Raw genomic sequence first — 22,421 nt, forward strand, 5'->3', positions numbered from 1 at the left:
TTTCTCTTTTGTCAGGATTGACCCTTGCTTTGGCCAATGAAGTATGAGCAAAAATGATTTGTGCCATTTCCAATCAGAATCTGTAAGAGCCATTGCATGTTTCCACCAGACTTTTTGCTCTCTCCTCTACCCCTAAAATACTAAGTCTCTGATGGAAGTTGCTCCATGAGCTTCAGTCCCAGAGTAAGTAGACAAATGGAGAAGAGCTGTAGCAGCCAAACCACACTCATCAACATGTAACAAGAGTAGGACTAACACCTTATTGTTAGAATCCACTGAGTTTGAAGGTTTTTTTTTTTTTTTTTAATCATAGAATAACCTAGTTAAAGTGAATTAAAACATTAATGAAATACCTTCCAAAGAATAACATATTTAAAACAATTTATAAATAGAAAGGGTTGAGCCATGTCTATGCCTTTGTTTATGCCTGTATAAAATAACTACTACATGTGTCTGTTGGTGATATTCTTCAAATCATCAAGTTTCAGTTTAAAGGTTACCTGTCCATATTAGACCTCCTTCTACATTGCCTTCCACTGACTCACTGAGCTCATATATATTAAGGAGAATTTTATTCCATGTCTAACTGTACTCCTCCTCTAGACTGAATTCATCAGTGGTATAGACTGGAACTTTTAGCTTTTCATCAGACATAATATGCAAAGACTACATGGTAAGTATGTGAAGACTAAATAACTGAATGAATGAATACAAACATTTGCTGACATAGCAGAATTATCTAACAAATTGCAAGTCCTCCAAATCAGCATTATGAACAGTTTCTAAAATTCTAAATTCTGCCTAATTCTTCTACTGTTCTAAAAAATATTAAACATTGAGTATTTTGACCATATGTGAAGAATATATTAAATAAAATCCATCAAAAATATAATGTTCTAGAGTTAAAGTCCCAGGATAGTTAAAGGGAATTTTTATTTGCTATTTCTCATAAAAAGTAAAATTAATAATGTTACTTCTAGGCAAAAATAAAGTCAACTAATCACGGAAGTTAAACTGCACTTTAAAATTTAAAGTCACTAAGGCAGTTCATAAAATACATTCCCTAAATATTGCTCTAAATTAGAACTTAAACATATTTCCATGACTAGTGCCTCATTTATTTTAGAAGAATATGCACTCCTTTGCTAGGTTTGTTATGTTTCTAAGTTTTGTTTTTAAGCACATCCTAAAGCAAACACAAGTAAATTATTTGAAATTACATACCTGTCGGCACCACAGTTTACGAAATATTTGCAGATAGGCCAAAACCATCAGACATAGTGGTGCCATGTATGTCACCAGAAAGAAACAGATATGGTACATCTTGGGGTAAATTTCACCTGGAACGAAAGGTGAAGTAATGGGATCTTATGGTATAATTCATGGAAATAAATATATTTTTAATGTACATATCCCAGTGTCTTTCCTTGTAAGTATACATTTGCCTTCAGTATGGTTTTTTTTTTTTTTGCATATCCCAAAGGGAAAAGTAATTTACAGTATTTAGCTACTTACATTTACTTAACATATGTGCAAATATATGTGGATGTAAGTGTATAATAAATGTGAGATCTTAATTTCATTTAATGTACCCAGAGAGGAATAACAATTAGTTGTTTCATAATTTGTGCTGCCATGATCTTTCCAAAGTCAAATGTTCATTTATCAAAAAGCCCTTTTTGTCTCATTATATCTGGCCAATTAATAAAAATTACTCTAGGTCATCCTATACATACATTTATAAGAACGGACATGCCTCAGTCAAAACCTAATTACTAATGCTTTTGTTAAAATAGGAAGAGAATATAAACTAAATTGATTCCTCATTAGAATATAACTTTCCCTGGGAAATGAAAAGCCCAAATAAGGAGCTCTGGTGGGTCAGTGATGGAAGTATTCACCTGCTAACCAAAAAGAGGGTGGTTTGAACCCAATAGAACTCACGACTGGGAAAATATGAGGCAATGTGTTTCCACAAAGATTTATAGTCTTGGAAACCCTAAGACAGTTCTACTCTGTCCTATGGGGTCGCTATGAGTTGGAATTGACACATCGACAATGGATTTGATTTTAGAATGGAACTACATGAAATTTATTCCAATTTATAACTGGAGTTAAATAATGAAAATTATAGTGATGATCATAACAAAAGATAATATTTATTGAACGCTCATTCATTTAAGTTTTCAAAAATTTTATTTATTTTGCTGTTGTTTTTGTCAGAATAAACACAACAAAACTATACAATTCAACAGTTGCTACATGGACATGGACATGTAATTATTTAGTGACATTGATTACATTGTTCAAGGTGTACACCTATTCTCACCCTCCTTTTCTGAATTGTTCCCCATTAACACAAACTTACTGCTCCCTAAGATTCCTATCGCATCGTTCAAGTTGCTGTTGTGACTACAGTCTCATACAGAAGGTTTCCTACAAGAGCATGATGCTCAAAGAAGATACATTGTTTTTATTATTATTATTATTATTTTCCTACTTAAGCTAAACTTTTTTTGGTGTTAAGATTTCAGGGGATATTTTTGGTTTAAGGTTTAAAGTTTATCTCAAGGGCAATAGTTTTAGGGGTTCATCCAGCCTCCATAGATCTAGAAAGTCTGGAGTCCCTGAAAATTTGAAATTTTAGTTCTTAATGAATACACTTTGAACATATCTGCTAGCATAGTGCCTAAGGTACTTGACTGCTAACCAGAAGGCTGGCCGTTCAAACCCACCAACCACTCCTTGGAAGAAAGGTGGGGCAATCTACTTCCGTAGTGATACTGCCTCGGAAATCCAAGGAGGGGTCGCTGAGTCGGGTCTGACTCGATGGCATATAACAACAACAACAACATGAGTTTAATCGATTTGAAGGCACTCAAGAACAGTTTAATATCTACCACAGTCTTGATTCCATAGTCTTGTCTCCCAGAGTTCTCTGACTTTAATAATCTCCTATTCTCCCTTCTATAATTCTGTCTTCCTCTTGTCTTGGGTAGACACGGTAATGTTCAGAGAGGACAGCAGGGAGTATATGCTTCTAGGAGGTCTAAGACATCAATTTGAAGTGTCATTTTTTAGCCTTTCTTTTGCTAAGGTAACTCATCAGTCTCTAACTTTCTTTCAAGTTTATCCTGTAAAACAGACCAGTTACATAAAAAGTGATAGAATCCAAGCAGCCAGACTGGAAGAATAACAAACCAGCCTTTCCCTTTGAAGTGCAACAGCCTGAGAAGCATTTGGTGGGCCAATTTCAAAGGAATTGGAAGGTGACCTCAGCACTTTCCAGGCACCTGAGTGGCTTTGAACTTTTATTTGTTTTGAAGAAGATATCACATGAACTTCCCACATAAAAATATATCTTTGAAGCTTAGGTATCTGTGAAGCCCCAATGTCTGCAGCAAACTAAAATGAGTGAGTGGATGAAGGTAGATTTGATACGTAACTGTTTTTTTTTTTTTTTTTTTTAACTGCAGCTATAGATGTGACAACGGTTTGGAGTTTTAAACAGATGGGAGAGAAAGCTCAAGCTGTGGTTGGTGTATTTATAAATATTTGGAAAAATATGGATTTACTAGTAAATAACTATAATAATGAACACTCACACAGAAAAAAGTTGATCAAACAAAATTATATTTGTAGTCTAGGATAATTTGTTTTAATAAAGAGCTTATAATAGATCTTTGGGGAAACATGGTAGTCTTAGATTTCTTATTTCTTGCTTACAGTCTAAGCTAATTGATATGCAACAAAAGTTTAAATTGTAAATGGTGAAACTATCTTTGAAGACTCTTTGTAATTGATGAGCAACATCTTTAATGTATTTCAAGACAATTTTATGTAGCCTACAAAATGCAATTTTGTGTAACCTAGGTGGTGCAATGGTTAAGTACTCGGATGTTAACCAAAAGGTCAAGGGTACAAACTTATAAGCTGTTCCTCGAGAGAAACATGTGGCAATCTGTTTCCATAAAGATTACAGCCAAGGAAACCCTATGGGGCAGTTCTACTGTCTTACAGAGTCACTATGATTCAGAATCAACTCAACAGCAGTGGGTTTGATTTTAGAATGCAGCTACATGAAATGTATTCCATTTAAGCATTGACTACACTGTTGTTGTTGTTGTTATGTGCCCTCGAGTTGGACCCGACTCATAGCGACCCCTCCTTGGGTTTCCGAGGCAGTATCACTACGGAAGTAGATTGCCTAACCTTCCTTCCGAGGAGTGGCTGGTGGGTTTGAACCACCAGCCTTCTGGTTAGCAATCCAGTGCCTTAGGCACTATGCTACCAGAGCTCCTTTGACTAAACTAGGAAACAGTATTTTAAAGATTGATAACTATTAAATGTCTACATCTCTACATAACTGATGAACAGGAATAATCCAAATAAAGTCTTGCATATATATCAAACTGACAAATAAGGAGAAAATGTGGATCTTTTCAGACTTTGAAATCAGAGATTAGACAGTAATGTTATGTATTAAACAGGCATACATTAATTTCCCTCAGATGAGTTCAGGTTCATTATCCAGTCAACGTATTAATCTAATTATTTAAAAAACTACAAATATAGTCTCCTTTATGCTACAGTTTCTAGGGTTAGAATAGAAATTAAATAAGAAGTAATTTTCCAAATATTCAATTTGGACTGTCTTTTCAAAGTTTATGGGTTCATTAAAGTTTACCTGAGTCTTTATTATATTTTAGTATCTTCTTCCTAATAATGTTTTTTGGTTAAATTCTTATTAATATACATCACACATGTTTACATACTTTCTAAACCTCATTAATAGGCCAGATGCCATAACTACTTTAACCAGAAAGAAGGGCTCCATTTATTTTATTTTTATTTTTCCTCAGACCACCAAAGAACATTTTTGGCAGTAAGACCCAAGAGGAGAGGGATCATAAATCCCCACTGCCCAGTACACTGTTTGTAAAGCAGTACGGGATCATTAAACAAACTGGATGAATTAATAGTGAGACAGTTATATCTATGATTAATGAGTGTGCAGAAACAGAGTTATTTTCCTTCAAATATTGTCTGTTCCTGTGAAATGTGCATTTTACAAACCAAGCAAACAACAGATATGGATATAATTCCTAAGCGATTTAAAAGGTTTATAGGTTTGGATTGATGTGCCTAAAGTAAATAATAAACATATACAAAAGCACATTTGTAAAGATCATTAAAGTAAATATCAATACACTTTACCTTTTATAAGTTCTTGAGTGTCTGGTGTATCTGTCAGAAGTTATGGTATATGGTCCATATTTTGAAGAAGCCATAGGCAACATTGGATAAAATGAATTGTAGAAATCATTTACCCATAAACTATTACATATTTCTGGTAATACTTTCAGTAAAACAAAAGATCTTGGTTATAGAGCTAGCACAATGGTTTTATATTAAACCATTGGTTAATATTACTTGGTTATAGTAGTAGGACAGCATCTGCAGGACTTTTCCACCTCTCATTTGGTTGATGTGAATCAACTGACCACTTTGCTTACTGACTGTAGGACAGTTATATCATTTTTTACTTGTATAGCTACATTATTAATTCAATTTAGGGTTGAGATAAAAAAAAAATACAGGTTTTGGTTTATGCGCAAATAGAAGATATTTCACAACAAAATTTAAAACAATTGAGCTAAATAGTATTTGATCTTTAAAGATGCTTACATTTTAGAATGCTGATACCATAAAATATAATTTTCCACAGTGTTTTTAGTTTGTGACTGTCATACATATGCCCAAGCTTTAACATTTTATGTTGGACATGGACTTATAAATAACCTACATTAATAGGGTTTATGCTATATAAAAATCATTATAGAAAATGAAATGTCTAATAGGCAAAGTGATAACTACCTGCTTTGAGTTGTTTTATATTCTTCTTGGAAATATTAAGAGATGAACAATTCCATTTAATACTTGAAAATCTAATTTTATAGCTTTCATTATGCTCAATTTTGTGGATGATCAACTCAGTTCAACACCACTTTAATTCTAGCTTTTATAAGCATTTAAAGTAATCACGGGCTATTATAAAATCACTTCCAATAGATTTTCTAAATGACTTCTCAAGGCTGAGTTTCGATGTTTAGATATTTAACAGTAATCGCTTCCTTTAGGAACAAAGCCATGTTAGACTTAAATATTAAAATACTAGAGTTAAAAATGAATTTATATATTTGTTACCCAAAAGTAGTTAGAAAACAATATGGCTATTTACTTCATTAGATAACTGATAAGATTCCATAGCTTTGCGATCTTTTTGGAGTCAATGCTAATAGTCACTCAGGACAATGCCCCCCTCAAAAAATGTTTATAAAAGCAGCCCACAAACTTATAAATGAAATAAATTACCAAAATTTAGAAAAAATTACTACTCATTCTGTATTCAGTTGAAAAATAGGTAGGGAGCTCTGGTAGCATAGTGCCTAAGGCACTGGACTGCTAACCAGAAGGCTGGCGGTTCAAACCCACCAACCACTCCTCGGAAGGAAGGTTGGGCATCCCTACTTCCGTAGTGATACTGCCTCGGAAACCCAAGGAGGGGTCGCTATGAGTCGGGGCCAACTCGATGGCAAATAACAACAACAACAACAACAATTTGAATTACATTGTTGGGGAAGAATACTGAATATAGCATGGACTGCCAGAAAAATGAATGAAATTTGTTTTGGAAGAAATGCTGCCAGAATGCTCCTTAGAAAAGAAGATGTCAGCATCTCATGTACTTTGTACATGTTATCAGGAGAGACCAGTCCCTGGAAAAGGACATTATTCTTGGTAATGCAGAAGGTCAGTGAAAAATAAGAAGGCCCTCAGCAAGATGGGCTGACACAATGGCTGCAACAACGGACTCAAAGGTAGCAGGACCAAGCAGTGTTTTGTTCTGTGGTAGATGGGGTTGCAACATTGGATAAAATGAATTGTAGAAATCATTTACGCATAAACGTTTACATATTTCGGTAATACTTTCAGTAAAACAAGAGCTCTTCGTTATAGAGCTAGCACAATGGTTTTATATTAAACCATTGGTTAATAGTACTTGGTTATAGTATATAAGACAACATATGCAGGACTTTGTTCTGTTGTAGGTGGGGTAGCTGTAAATTAGAGGTGACTCGATGGCACCTAACAACCACAGTTTATCTAATTACCAGTAACGCAGGCTTGAAAGACTGATCCTAATTCTTTGTGTTAGAAGCTTTAGATTTAAATGCACTTCCTGCCTCATGACATTGAGCAAATAATTTAATCTCTCTAAGCCTCAATTTCCTCATGAATGAAGTAAACGAGTGTGAACAAAAGTTCTTTAGGCTATTTTCCAAATAGAAGCCACTGTAAAGGAATTTTACAAGATACTTCACCATCTGTCCTAAGCCCACCTTTGTAAATTCAATTCCTGATACTGCCTGACTCTACATACCAGCAACTACAAGTTTGAACTTCTTCCACTCCTTTTCAAGATGTGTCGCAATTGTGTGGGTTTTTTCTCTTCCAGGGACACCCTGTTCCCTCTTCCCTGCCTGGAAAATGCTGGCTCAACCTTTAACGCTTTGCTGAAATCTTAGCAACTGTTTTGCAAAGTTTTGCTGAAATGTCCAGAACTTAATTTATTCTCTCATTTATCTTCCTAGCATTTTGTACATAAGTTTATTAAAATACTAATCACACTATAAACATTTGTGTTTTTGTCTTTCGGCCTCACTATATAGAATGTGTTCCCTTAGGCAGAATTTATTTCTCTTCAAGTTGGCACAATGCCTGGTATATAGTAAGTACTCAAGATGTTGTTAGAATATCAACTAAATGGGACTTGAGACACTTAAGAAGTATTCCTACCATTCTGGAACTTTCCATCCACTTTGTTTTGGTCTACACTGTTCATAGAAAAAATTGTAAAAATCTAATGACCCAGAGAAAATTACAGCAAAAGAATTGTGATATTAGAGAGGAAAGCAATGTTAGAAAGGAAAGGGAATTTCAATAAAAGAGGGGTATATTTAGTGCTTCAGATAGTAGTTAAGCAAATTATAAATGTTCACTTATAAAGATATTTTTAAAATATACAAAATAATCCCAATGTATTTCAAAATTGAAGTTGCTGTAGTAAAAGTATATGGTACCTAATTTTTCATACCGACTTTCTCTTTTCAGTGTTTCAATGCAAGCGACGTGTAGAAATTACCATAAATTCAGAGATTCAAATACTAGAAAATATCAGATCTACAGTCAACCCCTGGAGTGCATTGCTTTTATGATTCATCTTTATAATAAACATAAAGATCATCTTTCTGATAAATGTAAATGTTTTCCTAATGTTTAAATTCCCTAAATACGAGTCATTGTTATATACTTAGAAGATATTAGATTCTTTTTCTTGAGGAGACCAGATTCTATTTCCTATGATAATTTTGTAACTAGTTCATTATATGCAAAATGGCAAGGTTATTTTATTTCTCTGTCCACTCTTTTATGTATCCGGATCTCAACCATCACCAGGCATTGTTAGAAGTGTTCGCACTGACTCTGCTGAGAGTTTTGAACCAAAGGAGGATAAGACCTCCAAACTTCTGCTTGTTTATATATCAATAGCATATATATCAGGATAAGAAACCAGAAAAATTCATAACTAAAATCATTCTTATATCAGGTTCATTCTTATCATTCTTATCCCAGTGATTAAACAAACAAAACAAAACAGTCCAGTTGATTCTGACTTAGGGCAATTCCATGTGTGTCAGAGTAGAATTGCACTCCACAGGGTTTTTAATGATGAATTTTTTGGAAGTAGGTCCCAAGAGTTTTCTACTGAGGTGCCTCTGAGTGGCCTTAAGCTTCCAACTTTTTGGTTACCGGCCAAGCATGTTAACCATTTGCACCTCCTAGGGATAGCCCAGTAGTTAAAAAAACAAAAAAAAAAAAACCTCACTGCCTTCGAGTGGGATCCAACTCATAGAGACCCCTCCTTGGGTTTTCAAGGCAATATCAGAAAGTAGATTGCCTTATTTTCCTTCTGAGGAGCGTCTGGAGGGTTTGAACAGCGAGCTTTCTGGTTAGCAGTCAAATGCCTTAGGCACTACACTACCAGAGCTCGTATCCCAGTAGTGTTGTTGTTATGTGCAGTAGAGTCGGACTGACTCATAGCGACCCTTCCTTGGGTTGCTGAGGTGGTATCACTACGGAAGTAGATTGCCCAACCTTCCTTCTGAGGAGTAGAGCTCACTAATTCACATGTCATGAACAGAGAAAGCAAATTTAAATAATTTTACTCAAGAATAGCATAGCTATTCACCTCCACTTAGACTCTCAAATGGAATTTGGTATTTAAAATGAAAAAGACAATCGTATTTGTGCCCCTTTAAGGGAACTGACAGAAGTCCTGGTGGCTCAATGGTTAAGCGCTTGGCTGCGAACCAAAAGGTCAGTGTGTCAAACCCATTAGTGGCTCCATGGGAGAAAAGACCTGGCAATCTGCTTCTTGTAAAGATTTCAGCCTAGGAAGCCCAATGATCAGTTCTACTCTGTCCATAGGGTTGTGATGAATCAACATCCATTTAAAAGCACATAACAACATGGGAACTTAGCACTTGAGGTAGCATAGCATCTTGTGAAATGCTACTTGTTCTATAATGCATGTTTGGATTTGTATAACTGACTTCTTTTTGTCTTAAAGAATTTAAGAAAAGCTAGCAACCAAATTCAAATTGTAGAATAAGCTCCTTTCAGTCCCTATCTGAAAAATATGAAAATAAGAAGATAGTGCATGGCATTTCCAAAGGATCCAGATAAGTAGACTTAATCCATGACATTGTTTGGGGTTTCAACTTAGTTTATACATTTTTGCAAAACTATAGTAGCAAAGGCCAATAAAACATACAAAACCAACTTTGCAATGGCTATGTAAATCTTATTTTTAGTTTGCAGCTGTAATGTAAACATTAGCTTATAAATCATAATATACTTACCGCCCCAGCGCTCATCACACACTGTAAATAGTGTGGTTTTATTGGCTAAGCCAGGGAGCATGGTACTGCATTCCATGACAATGGCCTGAGGAATCATTATAATGCAGGAGACAATCCAGATGATGACAATGCTGTTCCTGGCCCTCTTGGCTGTGCTCTTAAACATCAAAGGGTGACAGATTGCATACCATCGATCTAAGGCTATACAGCTCAGTGTGAGGACAGACACAGAGACTGACACGGTCTAGACCAAAATAGAACACAGTACAAGAGAATCACCAGGTGTTAAATGGATCATCTTTAATATTTTTAGTATGTTAGAAGGATAGTTGCAGCTGATAACCAGAATCAAAGTTGCTAAAAACCAACTCATTCAAGTATTTTCCATTTTAAAAATGTGTCAAAAGGATAATATTTTAATATTAGAAATGGTTTATGAGAAAAATTAATGTTTCTTAGTAAACATAAAAATATCTATGAGAACATTGTAATATTTTTATGTCAGATGTTTTAATTTTAACAACATTCTTTGAAAAATTAGTATCATTATTTTGTCTTGCAATTTTTTCATTGATAGAAGAAATTACAGTCTTTGGTCAGTAGTGACTGGGATCCTAAAAGCTTATGAGCAGCCAACCATCTAAGATGCAACAATTGGTCTCTCCTCATCCGGAGCAAAGAAGAGTGAAGAAAACCAAAGGCATATGGGAAACTTAATTCAAGGGACTAACAGACCATGAGAACCTCAGCCTACATGACCCTGAGACCAGAACTAGCTGGTGGCTGGTTACCAATGCAACTACTGAGAAAGGGATCAAAATTGAGCTCTGGTAGCATAATGCCTAAGACATTTGACTACTAACCAGAGGCTGGCGATTCAAACCCACTAGCCACTCCTTGGAAGGAAGATTGGGCAATTTACTTTCATAGTGATACCGCCTTGGGAACCCAAGGAGGGGTCTCTATGAGTCGGATCCCACTTGATGGCAGTGTGTTGCATTGTATTGTGTTATATAGAGTGGGAGGAAAAGTGTGGAAGAAAATTAAAAAACAAAAGTTATCAGAATTATTGGTTGGATGGAAACTGGTGAAACTCCCAAATTTTTGGCCCTGAGTTCCCCTTCTGGCCTGGTATTGGACTCACTCCAGTGGGTTAGATTTCAGGTAAACAACAGACAGGTCTATGAGCTGAACACCTACCCCTGAGAGATTCACTCCTTCGAACAATCAACTTTGAGAGATTAGAAGGCCAGCATTTGCAGAGGGGGAAAGCTAGACAGGCAGGAATACATAGATAAGAAAAACACTGGGAAGGAGTTACTCCAGGGAGGAGGTGGGAGTATAGCTGTTACCTTGTGGGGATTGTAATCAGTGCTGAGAAACAAAAGTGTATGAACTATTAAGTGCAAAATGAATCTGCTTTGTAAAATTGCACCCAAATCACAATAAATTAAAAATATATATATATACCATAAATAACTTTTGAAACTTTAAGGAAAAAATAAAGATTTGTGTTAAGCATGCCAAAACTAACATGGTCTTTAGACCTATAATGCATTTTATATGATTATACTTAATGCACTCTTCTATTCAAGATATAACATTGGTTCTGATATCACTCTTCATTGAAAGCTTGTAAGATGTACCCCTTTCTTTTTTCCATCATTTTTCTGTTACAGATTCCTATTTATTTTCTTCCCAGCACTTTACACAGGATATAATTATTTCACTTTATTTACTTTTATTTATTGCCTGCCTGCCTAGTGCCTAAGGCATTTGACTGCTAACCAGAAGGCTGGAGGTTCAAACCCACCAGCCACTCCTCGGAAGGAAGGTTGGGCAATCTATTTCTGTAGTGATACTGCCTCAGAAACCCAAGGAGGGGTCGCTGTGAGTCGGATCCGACTCCATGGCTGTGGATTTGTTTTTTTTGGTTTGTCTCTATTAAAACAAAATTATGTGGATGGAAGGCCTTCTCCTTCTTCATCTTCTTCTTTAGTTATCTCTAGTACCCTAGCATCCCTAGTTCCTGATACAGTATTTGAAGACTTTAATAAAAATTATTTTGAATCAATGAATGGTGGTAAGCCTTTACCAAAAGAAATTAGTGATTTCTAGTCATCTTCATTTTTTGTATCCTAAGTGTTAGGAGCCCTGGTGGTGTAGTGCTTAAGGCATCTGACTGCTGACCAGAAGGCTAGTGGTTCAAATCCATCAGCACTCCTCCAAAGGAAGGTTGGGCAATCTGCTTCCATAGTAATACTGCCTCGGAAACCCAAGGAGGGGTCACTGTGAATAAGATCAATACTTATTCCACAGTATATGGTTAGGGCAGATGTCTCTGCTTCTTATATAAGGGCCATGGTTATTTTTATGTGTTTGTGCACTGACTGCAGATTCATGGGAGTGTCTGAGATTTAAGAATCAGCACAGCCCAGGAAAAAGGGATCTGGGCTAGACTGTAGGATGACCTATTTCTCATTTTTCTTCACAATGTTGTGTTACCCATTTTATAGCTTTAGGCCTAATGTGCTTGTTTTGTCTGTAAAATGAGAGAACTTGGCAGGATAAGATTATTTCCCACTCTAAGCCTCTTGATGCTCTCTGGGAGAAGCATCAGTACAGTTGACTCTATTCTGGAACCAGATTTCCAGGACATAAATCCCATCTCACCACTTACTAAATGGACGATCTTAAGTAAGTTACATAACCTGTCTGTGTCTCCATTTCCTCATCTGTAAAATGTGGATGAGAATAGTATCCAACCATGCAATTGTAGGGAGAATTAGTTGGGATGGAAAATGTCTAGCATAGTGTATAGGGTCAATATTGTATGTTTGTTATAATAGAGTAGGGTGATGACAGTGCTTGCACTATGTTTTCTCTTCCATTCTCAAAACTAGACTCCTAGATTTTAACCAGAGCAGATTGATTTTCAGTACAGAATAGTCATAGGAAATATAGGAAAGGCCTAAGTTATACTTAATTCTTAGAGGTTAATTTCATTTTTAAGTGGGTTTAGCTTGGTTGAGGAGTCAGTCCTTGGGTCTTATGAACAGCTAAGCACTTACTTGCTAATGGAAAGGTTATTGGTTCAAGACTACTCAGAGGCACTTGGAAGAAAGACTTGGTGACATTTCCTTCTGAAAAATCAACTATTGAAAATCTTGTGGAGCATAGTTCTATTCTGACAGTTGGGGTTGCTATGAGTAAGAATCAACTCGACAGTAACTGGTGTAGTGGTATTAGTTGGTTGAAGGTCCTGGAAAGGCCTCAATGTAACCCTTAGAGTGTATTCAAGCCTCCTTTCTCAAATTTATCTCACTCAGCCTCTACTCCTTCCCTGCAATTTAGCCAAGCACCCAAGGCTGTTCACGACTAATGCTAACCTGAGAACAGAACAGGGACAGTCTATATCCTAAATGTTGAAATTTTATAGCTGCTGGATGAGGACTATATGTATTATCTCTAGCAAGCAGAAGTATAAAGTGTTCATTAAGAGTTGGTGATTTATTATTCATGAATTGTGATCATCCAAGGTGAATGGATTAGAAGCAGCATGTTTCAAATCTGAACATCATCTCTAGTATTTTCTACTATTATTGAGGTAGTAACAATTAATTCAAATCAGTTCACTTGAATGACTGATATCTAGTACCAGCTGTGGACCAGGATGCACTGCTCTCTCTGTCTCATGGAAAAGTGAAAGAATATACTGTTGGTGGGGTTAATGTAATAGTAGAATTGATTGAATGGACCCTTGGCAATTACTGATCTAACATTCACTGCTTCAACAACTATATTTGCCAGTGTATAAGAGACACAAGTATATCATTCTAATCCAATTTAAAATATTTTGGAGAGGCAATAAAAATTGCATGCTATCATGAGCATTTCTAAACAAGAGCTTTTCTTTACTCCTAGGACTGTATTCTGCCTGCCTTTTCAATTTTGATTCTAGTATTAGCTCAAGTTGGCCAAATAAACGATTTTTGAAATGAATCCAATATGTTTTATGAATGCTGTGAATAAAGTGGAAAGAAATGGTGTGAACTTTCTTCTGCCTTCAGGTGCTTGAAACACACATACAACAGGTGCATTACACACAGGGGAATATTCAGAGACTTCTTTTGTTTTCTGCTAGGAATGAACCTTCTTTATGCCAACACATAGGTATCACAAAAGGACTCCATCGACCCTTCACAAGTAGAAATGGAAATTTTTGCTAAATCAGAGAATTGAAAAACACTAGTAGTTTGGAGGGTGGGATCATTTTAATTATTGTGGTAAGTTTTATTACATTGTGAGACTTTTAAGATTTTTGCAAGTTTTTTGAAGTGTTACAGTATATCACTCATAAATATAAAGGCTATGTTGTATTGTATTTAGAAGGAAATGAGCATATCATTCACAGCAAAACTACAAAATGTTCAGATAATCTTAAACACAACAAAATGACCTGAAAATCTGGCTAGGTGTCATGTAGTATGTTTTTAATGATTGTTCAAAACAGAAATGAATGGAAAAAAACAGAAATATTGCATCAGAAACAAAGGCCATCAGTTTTAGAAACCATACCTATGGAGAAAAAAAATGACTCAAATTTAAATGACAAGCTTAGTGCCCATTGACACTTTGTCTTCCATATGGGAAGATTTTACAGAAATGGGGCAATATAATTATCTCAATATATGAGATAATTTGGATATGCTAGTTTTACCAGTGTCCCAATCTCTGTGCATTTACAACTTTTGGTCAAGAAGTAATGTTGAATAAAGTAATGAAGGAACCTAAATAGATAAATAGCAATGTTTCTTCAACTGTAGAAGTTGTTAGTGAGTTGTGTTGTGTGAAAGAGCACTCTCAATACTGTTAAGAATAGCCTATACCCTGCAGCATTCAGTGGTCATAGGCTACTTCCAGTCTCTCCTCTATTACCAATGGAAGATCTTGGAATACCTTGTCTACAAGAAGATTCACTGTGCATTTGAATATGACCACACCTGACACAGGGTGATGCCGCTCCCACACCTACACTCACTGCTACTTGCCATACTGCCCATTGGGAAATCTTCTGTTTTATAGAAGGAGCATGAAATATCCTCATTCCTTTGAATATTCTGGGCAAAATTCCACCAGGGAGATTACTGGAACCAAGACAAATAAAAAGCTTACTGAAAGGACCAGAGAGATAAGTGAAATATTAGCATTCTCTGCTGTTTATGATTTCCCTAGCGTCACCATGCAAAAACTATCAGAGCCATCTCTTACTGATTTTTTTTCTATGAGAATATTTTTCTTTTTTTCTCAAGGTACTATTTCTCTTTCAAATAATAATAATAATAATTACCACTGTCCATGTTTATAATCTATTCGTGGTTTTCAGCAGATCAGACTAACTTTATAATTAAACTTAATATTTACATGATGCTTATGAGTCTCCTGGTCTTTTGCATTTACTATTCTATCAATGATGTCTGAGATGCCATGACCTGAAAAAAGTGATCAATCTTCCTACTAAGAGGTCATTGAAGAACTATTGAGCTAAAGATTTCTGTGTAATATTTAAGTTTCAAGAGCTTATGCAATATAATTTCTAGTAATGGGCTACTTATGGCCTTCCCCAAGTTTTTATTATTGGGAGCATATTTTGTGTTCTCACAAATTTCTGATCACAGTGTAGGAGAATGAATGAAACAATGAGGAGGATAGCTATGGAGAGCCAAATGGAGAGTGGCTACCTTCCCTGCTTCTCTGCTCCAATTTGAAGGGTAATTCATCCATTTGTGTACTGTGCCTGGGACCATTAGCTCAGAACTCTTCTTCAAAGCTCATAAAGCTATTGAGATATCAATCAGAAAATTACTTTCTGAAAATATTCTCAATTTCTAGCAGGATGTTTAGCTATAGAAAGGCTGCTTTCTCTATTGAGCAATAAAACATCTTATTATGATGGTGAAGATGATGATAACTGATGTTTATTGAGCACATGTTGTTGTTGTTATGTGCCGTCGAGTAAGACCCGACTCATAGTGACCCCTCCTTGGGTTTCTGAGGCAGTATCACTATGGAAGTAGATTGCCCCATCTTCCTTCCGAGGAGTGGCTGGTGGGTTTGAACCACCAGCCTTCTGGTTAGCAGTCAAGTGCTTTAGGTACTACGCTACTGGAGCTCCTTACTGAGCACATACTATGTTTTTATAAAATTATCATCATCCAGAGGGTGATTCTGTGCCAGATGGTTTACATACAGTATCTAAGTAAAATGTTGCAACAGTCTTATAAGATAGCTATTATTAATATTTTTAATACATGAATAGAAAGAATTTATGTATTTGGGTTAATGCCATATGGACAATGAATGACAGAACAGAGATTCCAAATCAGGTATTTGACTTAAGATCTGTTTGCTATACTGCTTTGACAACATAGCTCTTAATTCCTCAGTATGAAATTGAATTACTTATAAAAGCAGATAGCCCTTGATTATTTGGTCTGAGAGAGACCTCAATCATCAATTTCTTCAAGCTCTATATTTTACAATGAGGAACTTAATGATTAAAAAAAAAAAAAAGCATCTAATAATGACTTAGGTGTTACTGTTGCTTTATCTCTATCGAGAAACCAGCTTGTTTCTCCAGAAAGTTTGATATATTATTTTCCTTAAGGTTAGCACTTTCTTCAGTATGTGTGTTTCTTCTTTAAATCACAAATTAATTTGCCAGTGAACCAAGACTATGACTGAAAACACTTTTTCAGTGGCTTTTGCATCCGAACCAAAAACTCTGGAACAAAAATATACCTGTAAATATGGAATCACTTTGCAGAGGGACTGCCCAAAGAACCAAGTCTCAGTGATGTCCACGACCAATGTGGCTGGGAGGCAGGTGATGGTCACCAGCACATCAGCGAGAGAAAGGTTGACTATGAAGTAGTTGGTTACCGTCCTCATGTGATGGTTCTTCCAGACTGCCACACAAACTAATTTGGAGAGAAAAAACAATAGTAATTAGACAAAGAAAATAGATATTAGTGAGAAAAAATTGTCCAGCTAATGATTACTCTGTTAAAGTCCACGCATAATTGTTTAAAAGGGAACAGTTTCGTGCTGTGCTGTGTTTTCACTGAGCCGACCTACGTGAATGCTGAATTACATTCTCAGAATCAGTTCATCTTGCAAGACATTTCTCAATGGGTGAAGAGGCTGTGTTTACTTTTATTTGATTTTGAATTGTGAGTCTCAGAAGCTAAAAAATGGTCTTTGATTCATTTATCTATTCTTTCTGTGCTCAGTATGTAGTAGATACTCAAGAAATATTTGCTGAGTTGAGGTGTAATAGGAGCTCACTTTTTTCAATGAACTCTCTTTGCCTCATCCATGGTGTTGACATGTATCTGCTTCTAATCTCTGAGTCTCAGACATTTAACAGATGAAAAGGCTTAAAATTAGGAGTTAACAATTATTTAGACCTATAATTTTCAAACACTGAGGTAGATGGCTCATATATTTAGATAGTCTAATCTTGACAGTAATCCTAAAGGAAGATATCATTATCGACATTTTACACATGAGGTAACTGAGACACAGGGAATTCATGGACTCAATGTTGCCTAAAGACACAAGGCTCATGAACCAGAGAACTACAGTTACAAGTGAGATTTAACTGCCAGTGAAAAAGATGGTCTGTTCACTACACACAAGTTTCCTCCTTTCATAAAAATGAAGGAGCTATAACAAAGCACATGCAAATTCTAAAAGTGCAATCCTCTCTCCTTTGGATTATCCTTGATGGTCTCTAACCATCAGCTCAGATCAAATGTGCTTTTCAGTACTTCCACAGCAGAGCCTCCTTCGTTGTCTTTCAGTATATCTCATGTTTAAAAGCTTTGCTATCTCATTCAGTTGCTCTTTACTGAAAGAACATCCAGTTCCTCCTTTCTCTGTTCTCCCCATGTCTGGCTTATCCAAAGGTTACATAATCACTGGTTCCAGAATTATATAGGTGGACACACTGCTACCTACATCTATTGATGGATTTGCTTCACTGAAAGTAACTGTGAATTAGCTTGCAGTATCATTAACCTGTCAGGGCTGGCAGCTATGCACCCAAATGATGTAGTGATTAGTAATCTTATATAGAGAAGAAATAAAAGAACATTTTGTTAAATTTAAGTTGCCAAATGAGGTTTTATTTTTGCCATTTTTGTACCATTTAATAAGCATTTCTTATGCTGAAAAATGCTTTTCCTAGCTCCCAAAACTGAAATTGCCTTTCACTCACCAATAACTGCCAATTGAATGAAATATCTGAATTTCTGAGGATTTAAATTTGAAAACTTCACGTCTACCTCTCACTGTAGCCCACTAGTGTCCTAAAACTCAGGTGAGCATAATTAGAGTCAACTGTCTTTATTACTTGGAAATTAAGCTACTCTCTCTCTCTCTCTCTCTCTCTCTCACACACACACACACACACGTAAAACCCACCCTAATGGTTGACTAAGACATTATAGCAGCTTGTTATGAAAAAAATGACAAAAAAATACCATTATGCTGATACTTGGTTAACAAAATTCCCAAATGGTGCTACTTTGGATCTGGAAAAGAAAATAGGTCTTTTAAAAACAAAAGTATCTCTAATTCAACTTTCAATTCTCCATACTTTGGAGGTGAAGAATGGCAATGCCAAGAAGACAGTGTTAGTGCCTGCCAAAAAGACAGGTAGACCACATCTCCTGACCTCCTCTAACCCCACAAGAGGAAGAGAGAATCACCATCAATAGCCCAAAGCCTATTCCTGAGAGGCCAGACATGCCACCTCCCTCCAGCCCTTTCATCAACCCTGACACCAACCATTCCTCCCGCAGCATCCACCACCTTTCTGCTGAGTTTGATAATTTGCTGCAGTAGCCACACAGAACTCACAGATTATGGTTTAATAGGGAAGCACCAGGCTACAATTCAAGTTCAGGAACAATGCTCCGTCTCTCTCAGCCCACCATCTCTCAGCCAACAGTCTCTCACAGTCTCTCTTCCAGCAGTGTGTGTCTTTCGGTGTCTCTCTCAGCAATGCATGTCTCTTGCATCTCTTTCCCAGCAGCACGTGTCTCTCAGGATTGTGTGTCTCTCAGGAGCACATTTCTCTCAGCAGCATGTCCTTCCCAGCCAGCAGTAAGAGAGACTTCTGCCTCTAGGAGGCCCCCTTTTGAGCTTAGCAGAATGGCCATACTAACCAGTCATAACATCAGAATTCCAAGCACCTGAGAGAGAGCAAACTTCCTAGAACATTGCTTTGTGCCACTCCCCACAGAAATACCCCAGGTGGATAACATTTACAATCAGGAGCTCCTCAGTTGCTCACAGCAAATTCCACCACAGAGTTTACAAAGACTTATGGCTAGAAAAGCCATACCAGGTAATTTACTACACCACAGTGCCATTATGTTGAACAAATAATAATTCAAGTATATTTTCAACAAACACTTGTGTAGTACTTATATGTCATGTGCTGTTCTATGCATATAAAAATATTAATCAATTTAATCTTCACAACAGTACTATGATATGAGTACTATTAGCATTCCCATTTTACAGAGAGGAAACTGAAGTCAGAGAGGATAAGGAATCTCCCCCCAAAAAATAGGTAGTAAGTGTTAGGGGATAGATTCAAATTGTACCCTTTATGCTACACTGTGGTGGTTTATACTTTTGAATAAAGATGAAAAGGAAGTTATTAAGTTTGATCTGGCAGAACTATAACATAACAACATAGAAGTTTAGAGTTGGAGATTATTTAGTCTAACTTATCATATGATGCATGAATCATCTATACAATAGCCTTGACCCAGCCTGCTTAAACATTTTTAATAGTAAGGAACTCACGATGTGTTAAAGCCTTTGAGTTCATTTTGTGGTGCCTTTTAACTACCAGCAAGTTCTTGTTGAACTCATGTTGGATTGAAATCTGCTTCCCTTTCATTTTTGCTCACTGATTCTTAATTGTTTCCTGAAACACAATAAATAAACCTATTTTTCAACATTGGATTCATATGAATATTTAAAATCTGTATCTATGCCCATTGTGTAAACCTTTGCTTTTCCAGGCTAAATATCTCCAGTATCTCCATATACAACAACAATATTGTATATTCTTCATCACCCTGGTTTCCTCATTCTGAACATGCTTCAGATTAATAGTAGCTCTTTCTAAAGAAGTCATCTGTAACTTGATGCATGAATCCAGGAGCAATCTAACCAAGACAGCAAAGAGCAGGGTGATTGCTTTGGTCACTATCTCTCTGTTCAGATAGGCTGATATCATGTTAGCTTTTTCAAGAGCCTTTTCATAAGTTTTTGGACCATGTTGTTGTTGTTGTTATGTGCTGTTGAGTCTGACTTGACACATAAAGACCCCTCCTTGGGTTTCCCAGGAAGTATCACTACAGAAGTAGATTGCCCAACCTTCCTTCCAAAGAGTGGCTGGTGGGTTTGGACCACCAGCCGTGTGGTTGTCAATCAAGTGCCTTAGGCACTATATATCTACACAACAGTCATCTGCTGTGGCTTGTGGATTCCTGTGATGCTGGAATTTATGTCACTGGTATTTCAAATACCAGCTGGTCACCCATGGTCAATAAGTATCAGTGTAGCTTCTATACTAAGACAGACTCAGAAGCAATCAACTTCTAAAAAAAAAAAAAAAAATAGCCAGTGAAAATCCTGTGAATGAATAGCAGTGGGACTTCCTCTGATATAATGCTGGAAGCTGAGCACCATAGGTTGGAATGCACTCAAAATACTACTGGGGAAGAGATACCTCCTCAAAGTAGAGTCAACCTTCATGACGTGGATAGCATAAAGCTTTCAGAAGTTTCATTTGCTGATGTGGCTCAACACAAAATGAAGAGAAATAGCTGTAAACATCTATTAACAATCAGAACATGGAATGCACTAAGTATGAATCTAGGAAAACTGGAAGTCATCAAATATGAAGTGGAATGCATAAAGATAGATATTTTAGGCATTAGTGAGCTGAAACAGACTGATATTGGCCAACTTGAATCATACAATCTATGATTTACTATGCCAGGAATGATAAATTGATGAGGAATGGGATCATATTCATCATTAAAAAGAAAATTTCAAGATCAGTCCTGAAGTACTGTGATGTCTGTGATAGGATAATTTCCATATGCCTCCAAGAAAGACCAATTAATATTACTGTTATGCAAGTTTACACACTAACCACTAATGCTAAAATGAAGAAATTGAAGATTTTTACAATTTCTGCAGTATGAATGTCATTAAACATTCAATCAAGATGCATTCAAAAATACTTGTAATTGGAATGGGAAAGTTGGAAACAAAAAAGAAGAATTGGCAGTTGGAAAACATGGCCTTGGTGACAGAATAACATTGAAGATCACATGATAGAATTTTATTAGACCAACAATCTATGCAATGTAAATCTTTTTCAACAACATATCAGATAGCTTGAGATCTAAATATGTGGATCTGGGCAGATGGGATACACAGAAATCATATCCAAATCTAGTACATCTGGGAATACAGACAAAGGAGAAGCTCATTATCATTAGTCAGAGGCCAGGGACTAACTACAGAACAGACCATTGAATGATCCTATGCAAGTTCAAGTTGAAGCTGAAGAAAATTAAAACAAGTCTATAACAGCTAAAGCAGAACGTTGAGTATATCCCACCTGAATTTGGAGATCATATGAAGAATAAATTTGATACACTGAACACTAATGACTGAAGACCAAATGAGTTGTGGGATGACACCAAGAACATCAACATGAAGAAAATAAAAGGTCATCAAAAAGACAGGAAATAAAGAAATGACCAAAAAAGATGTCAGCCCCAGGGTTACAGGTGAGGAGAGACAACTCAAGGACGCCCAAAGCAGCATGCCAGAAGAGCAGGAGAAAGGGAATTAAAAGCCAGGAAGCCAGAGACAGGAGCAATCAGCCGAAGGGATTAGGTGAGGAGAGGAAACTCGGGCCTTCCCAGAGCGGCAGGCCAGAAGAGCAGGAGAAAGGGGATAAAAGCCAGGAACTCGGACAGAAGAGCAGTCAGCCCCAGGGTTACAGGTAAGGAGAGACAACACAGGGATGCCCAAAGCAGCAGGCCAGAAGAGCAGGAGAAAGGGGATTAAAAGCCAGGAAGCTAGACAGAGGAGCAGTCAGTCATAGGGACCTGGGTGGGGGTGATACGAGAGGTCTCTAACAGCAAGACAAACTTATCTGTCAGTTTGTCCTACTGTGGTGACATGTAGACGTGAGTTTTGAGGCTGAGCCTCTTGTGTTTAAAACCCAGTGAAATGCACCTGGTGCACAGGTAACAGCCCAGCTTATAGACTGAGACAGACTAGGAAGAAGGAAGAGGCCGTCCACTTCTCAAAGAATTGGCCAGGGAA

At 36.6% G+C, this 22,421-nt stretch overlaps 1 protein-coding gene across 1 annotated transcript in view; it reads right to left on the reverse strand.

The window, feature by feature from the left end:
- Nucleotides 1–22,421, reverse strand: part of HCRTR2 (hypocretin receptor 2) — a 159,362-nt gene that overhangs the window by 20,573 nt on the left and 116,368 nt on the right. Inside the window, exons 2-4 of the mRNA XM_007945623.2 lie at nucleotides 16,788–16,966; nucleotides 9,987–10,230; nucleotides 1,225–1,340 (exon numbers count right to left, since the gene is read on the reverse strand). Of these exons, the coding sequence (XP_007943814.2) occupies nucleotides 1,225–1,340; nucleotides 9,987–10,230; nucleotides 16,788–16,966 (539 nt within the window). The remainder of the gene's footprint in view (nucleotides 1–1,224; nucleotides 1,341–9,986; nucleotides 10,231–16,787; nucleotides 16,967–22,421) is intronic.

Source organism: Orycteropus afer, unplaced genomic scaffold (assembly GCF_000298275.1).
Source record: "Orycteropus afer afer isolate SDZICR_OR568_19922 unplaced genomic scaffold, OryAfe1.0 scaffold00140, whole genome shotgun sequence".
Classification (NCBI taxonomy): domain Eukaryota; kingdom Metazoa; phylum Chordata; class Mammalia; order Tubulidentata; family Orycteropodidae; genus Orycteropus; species Orycteropus afer.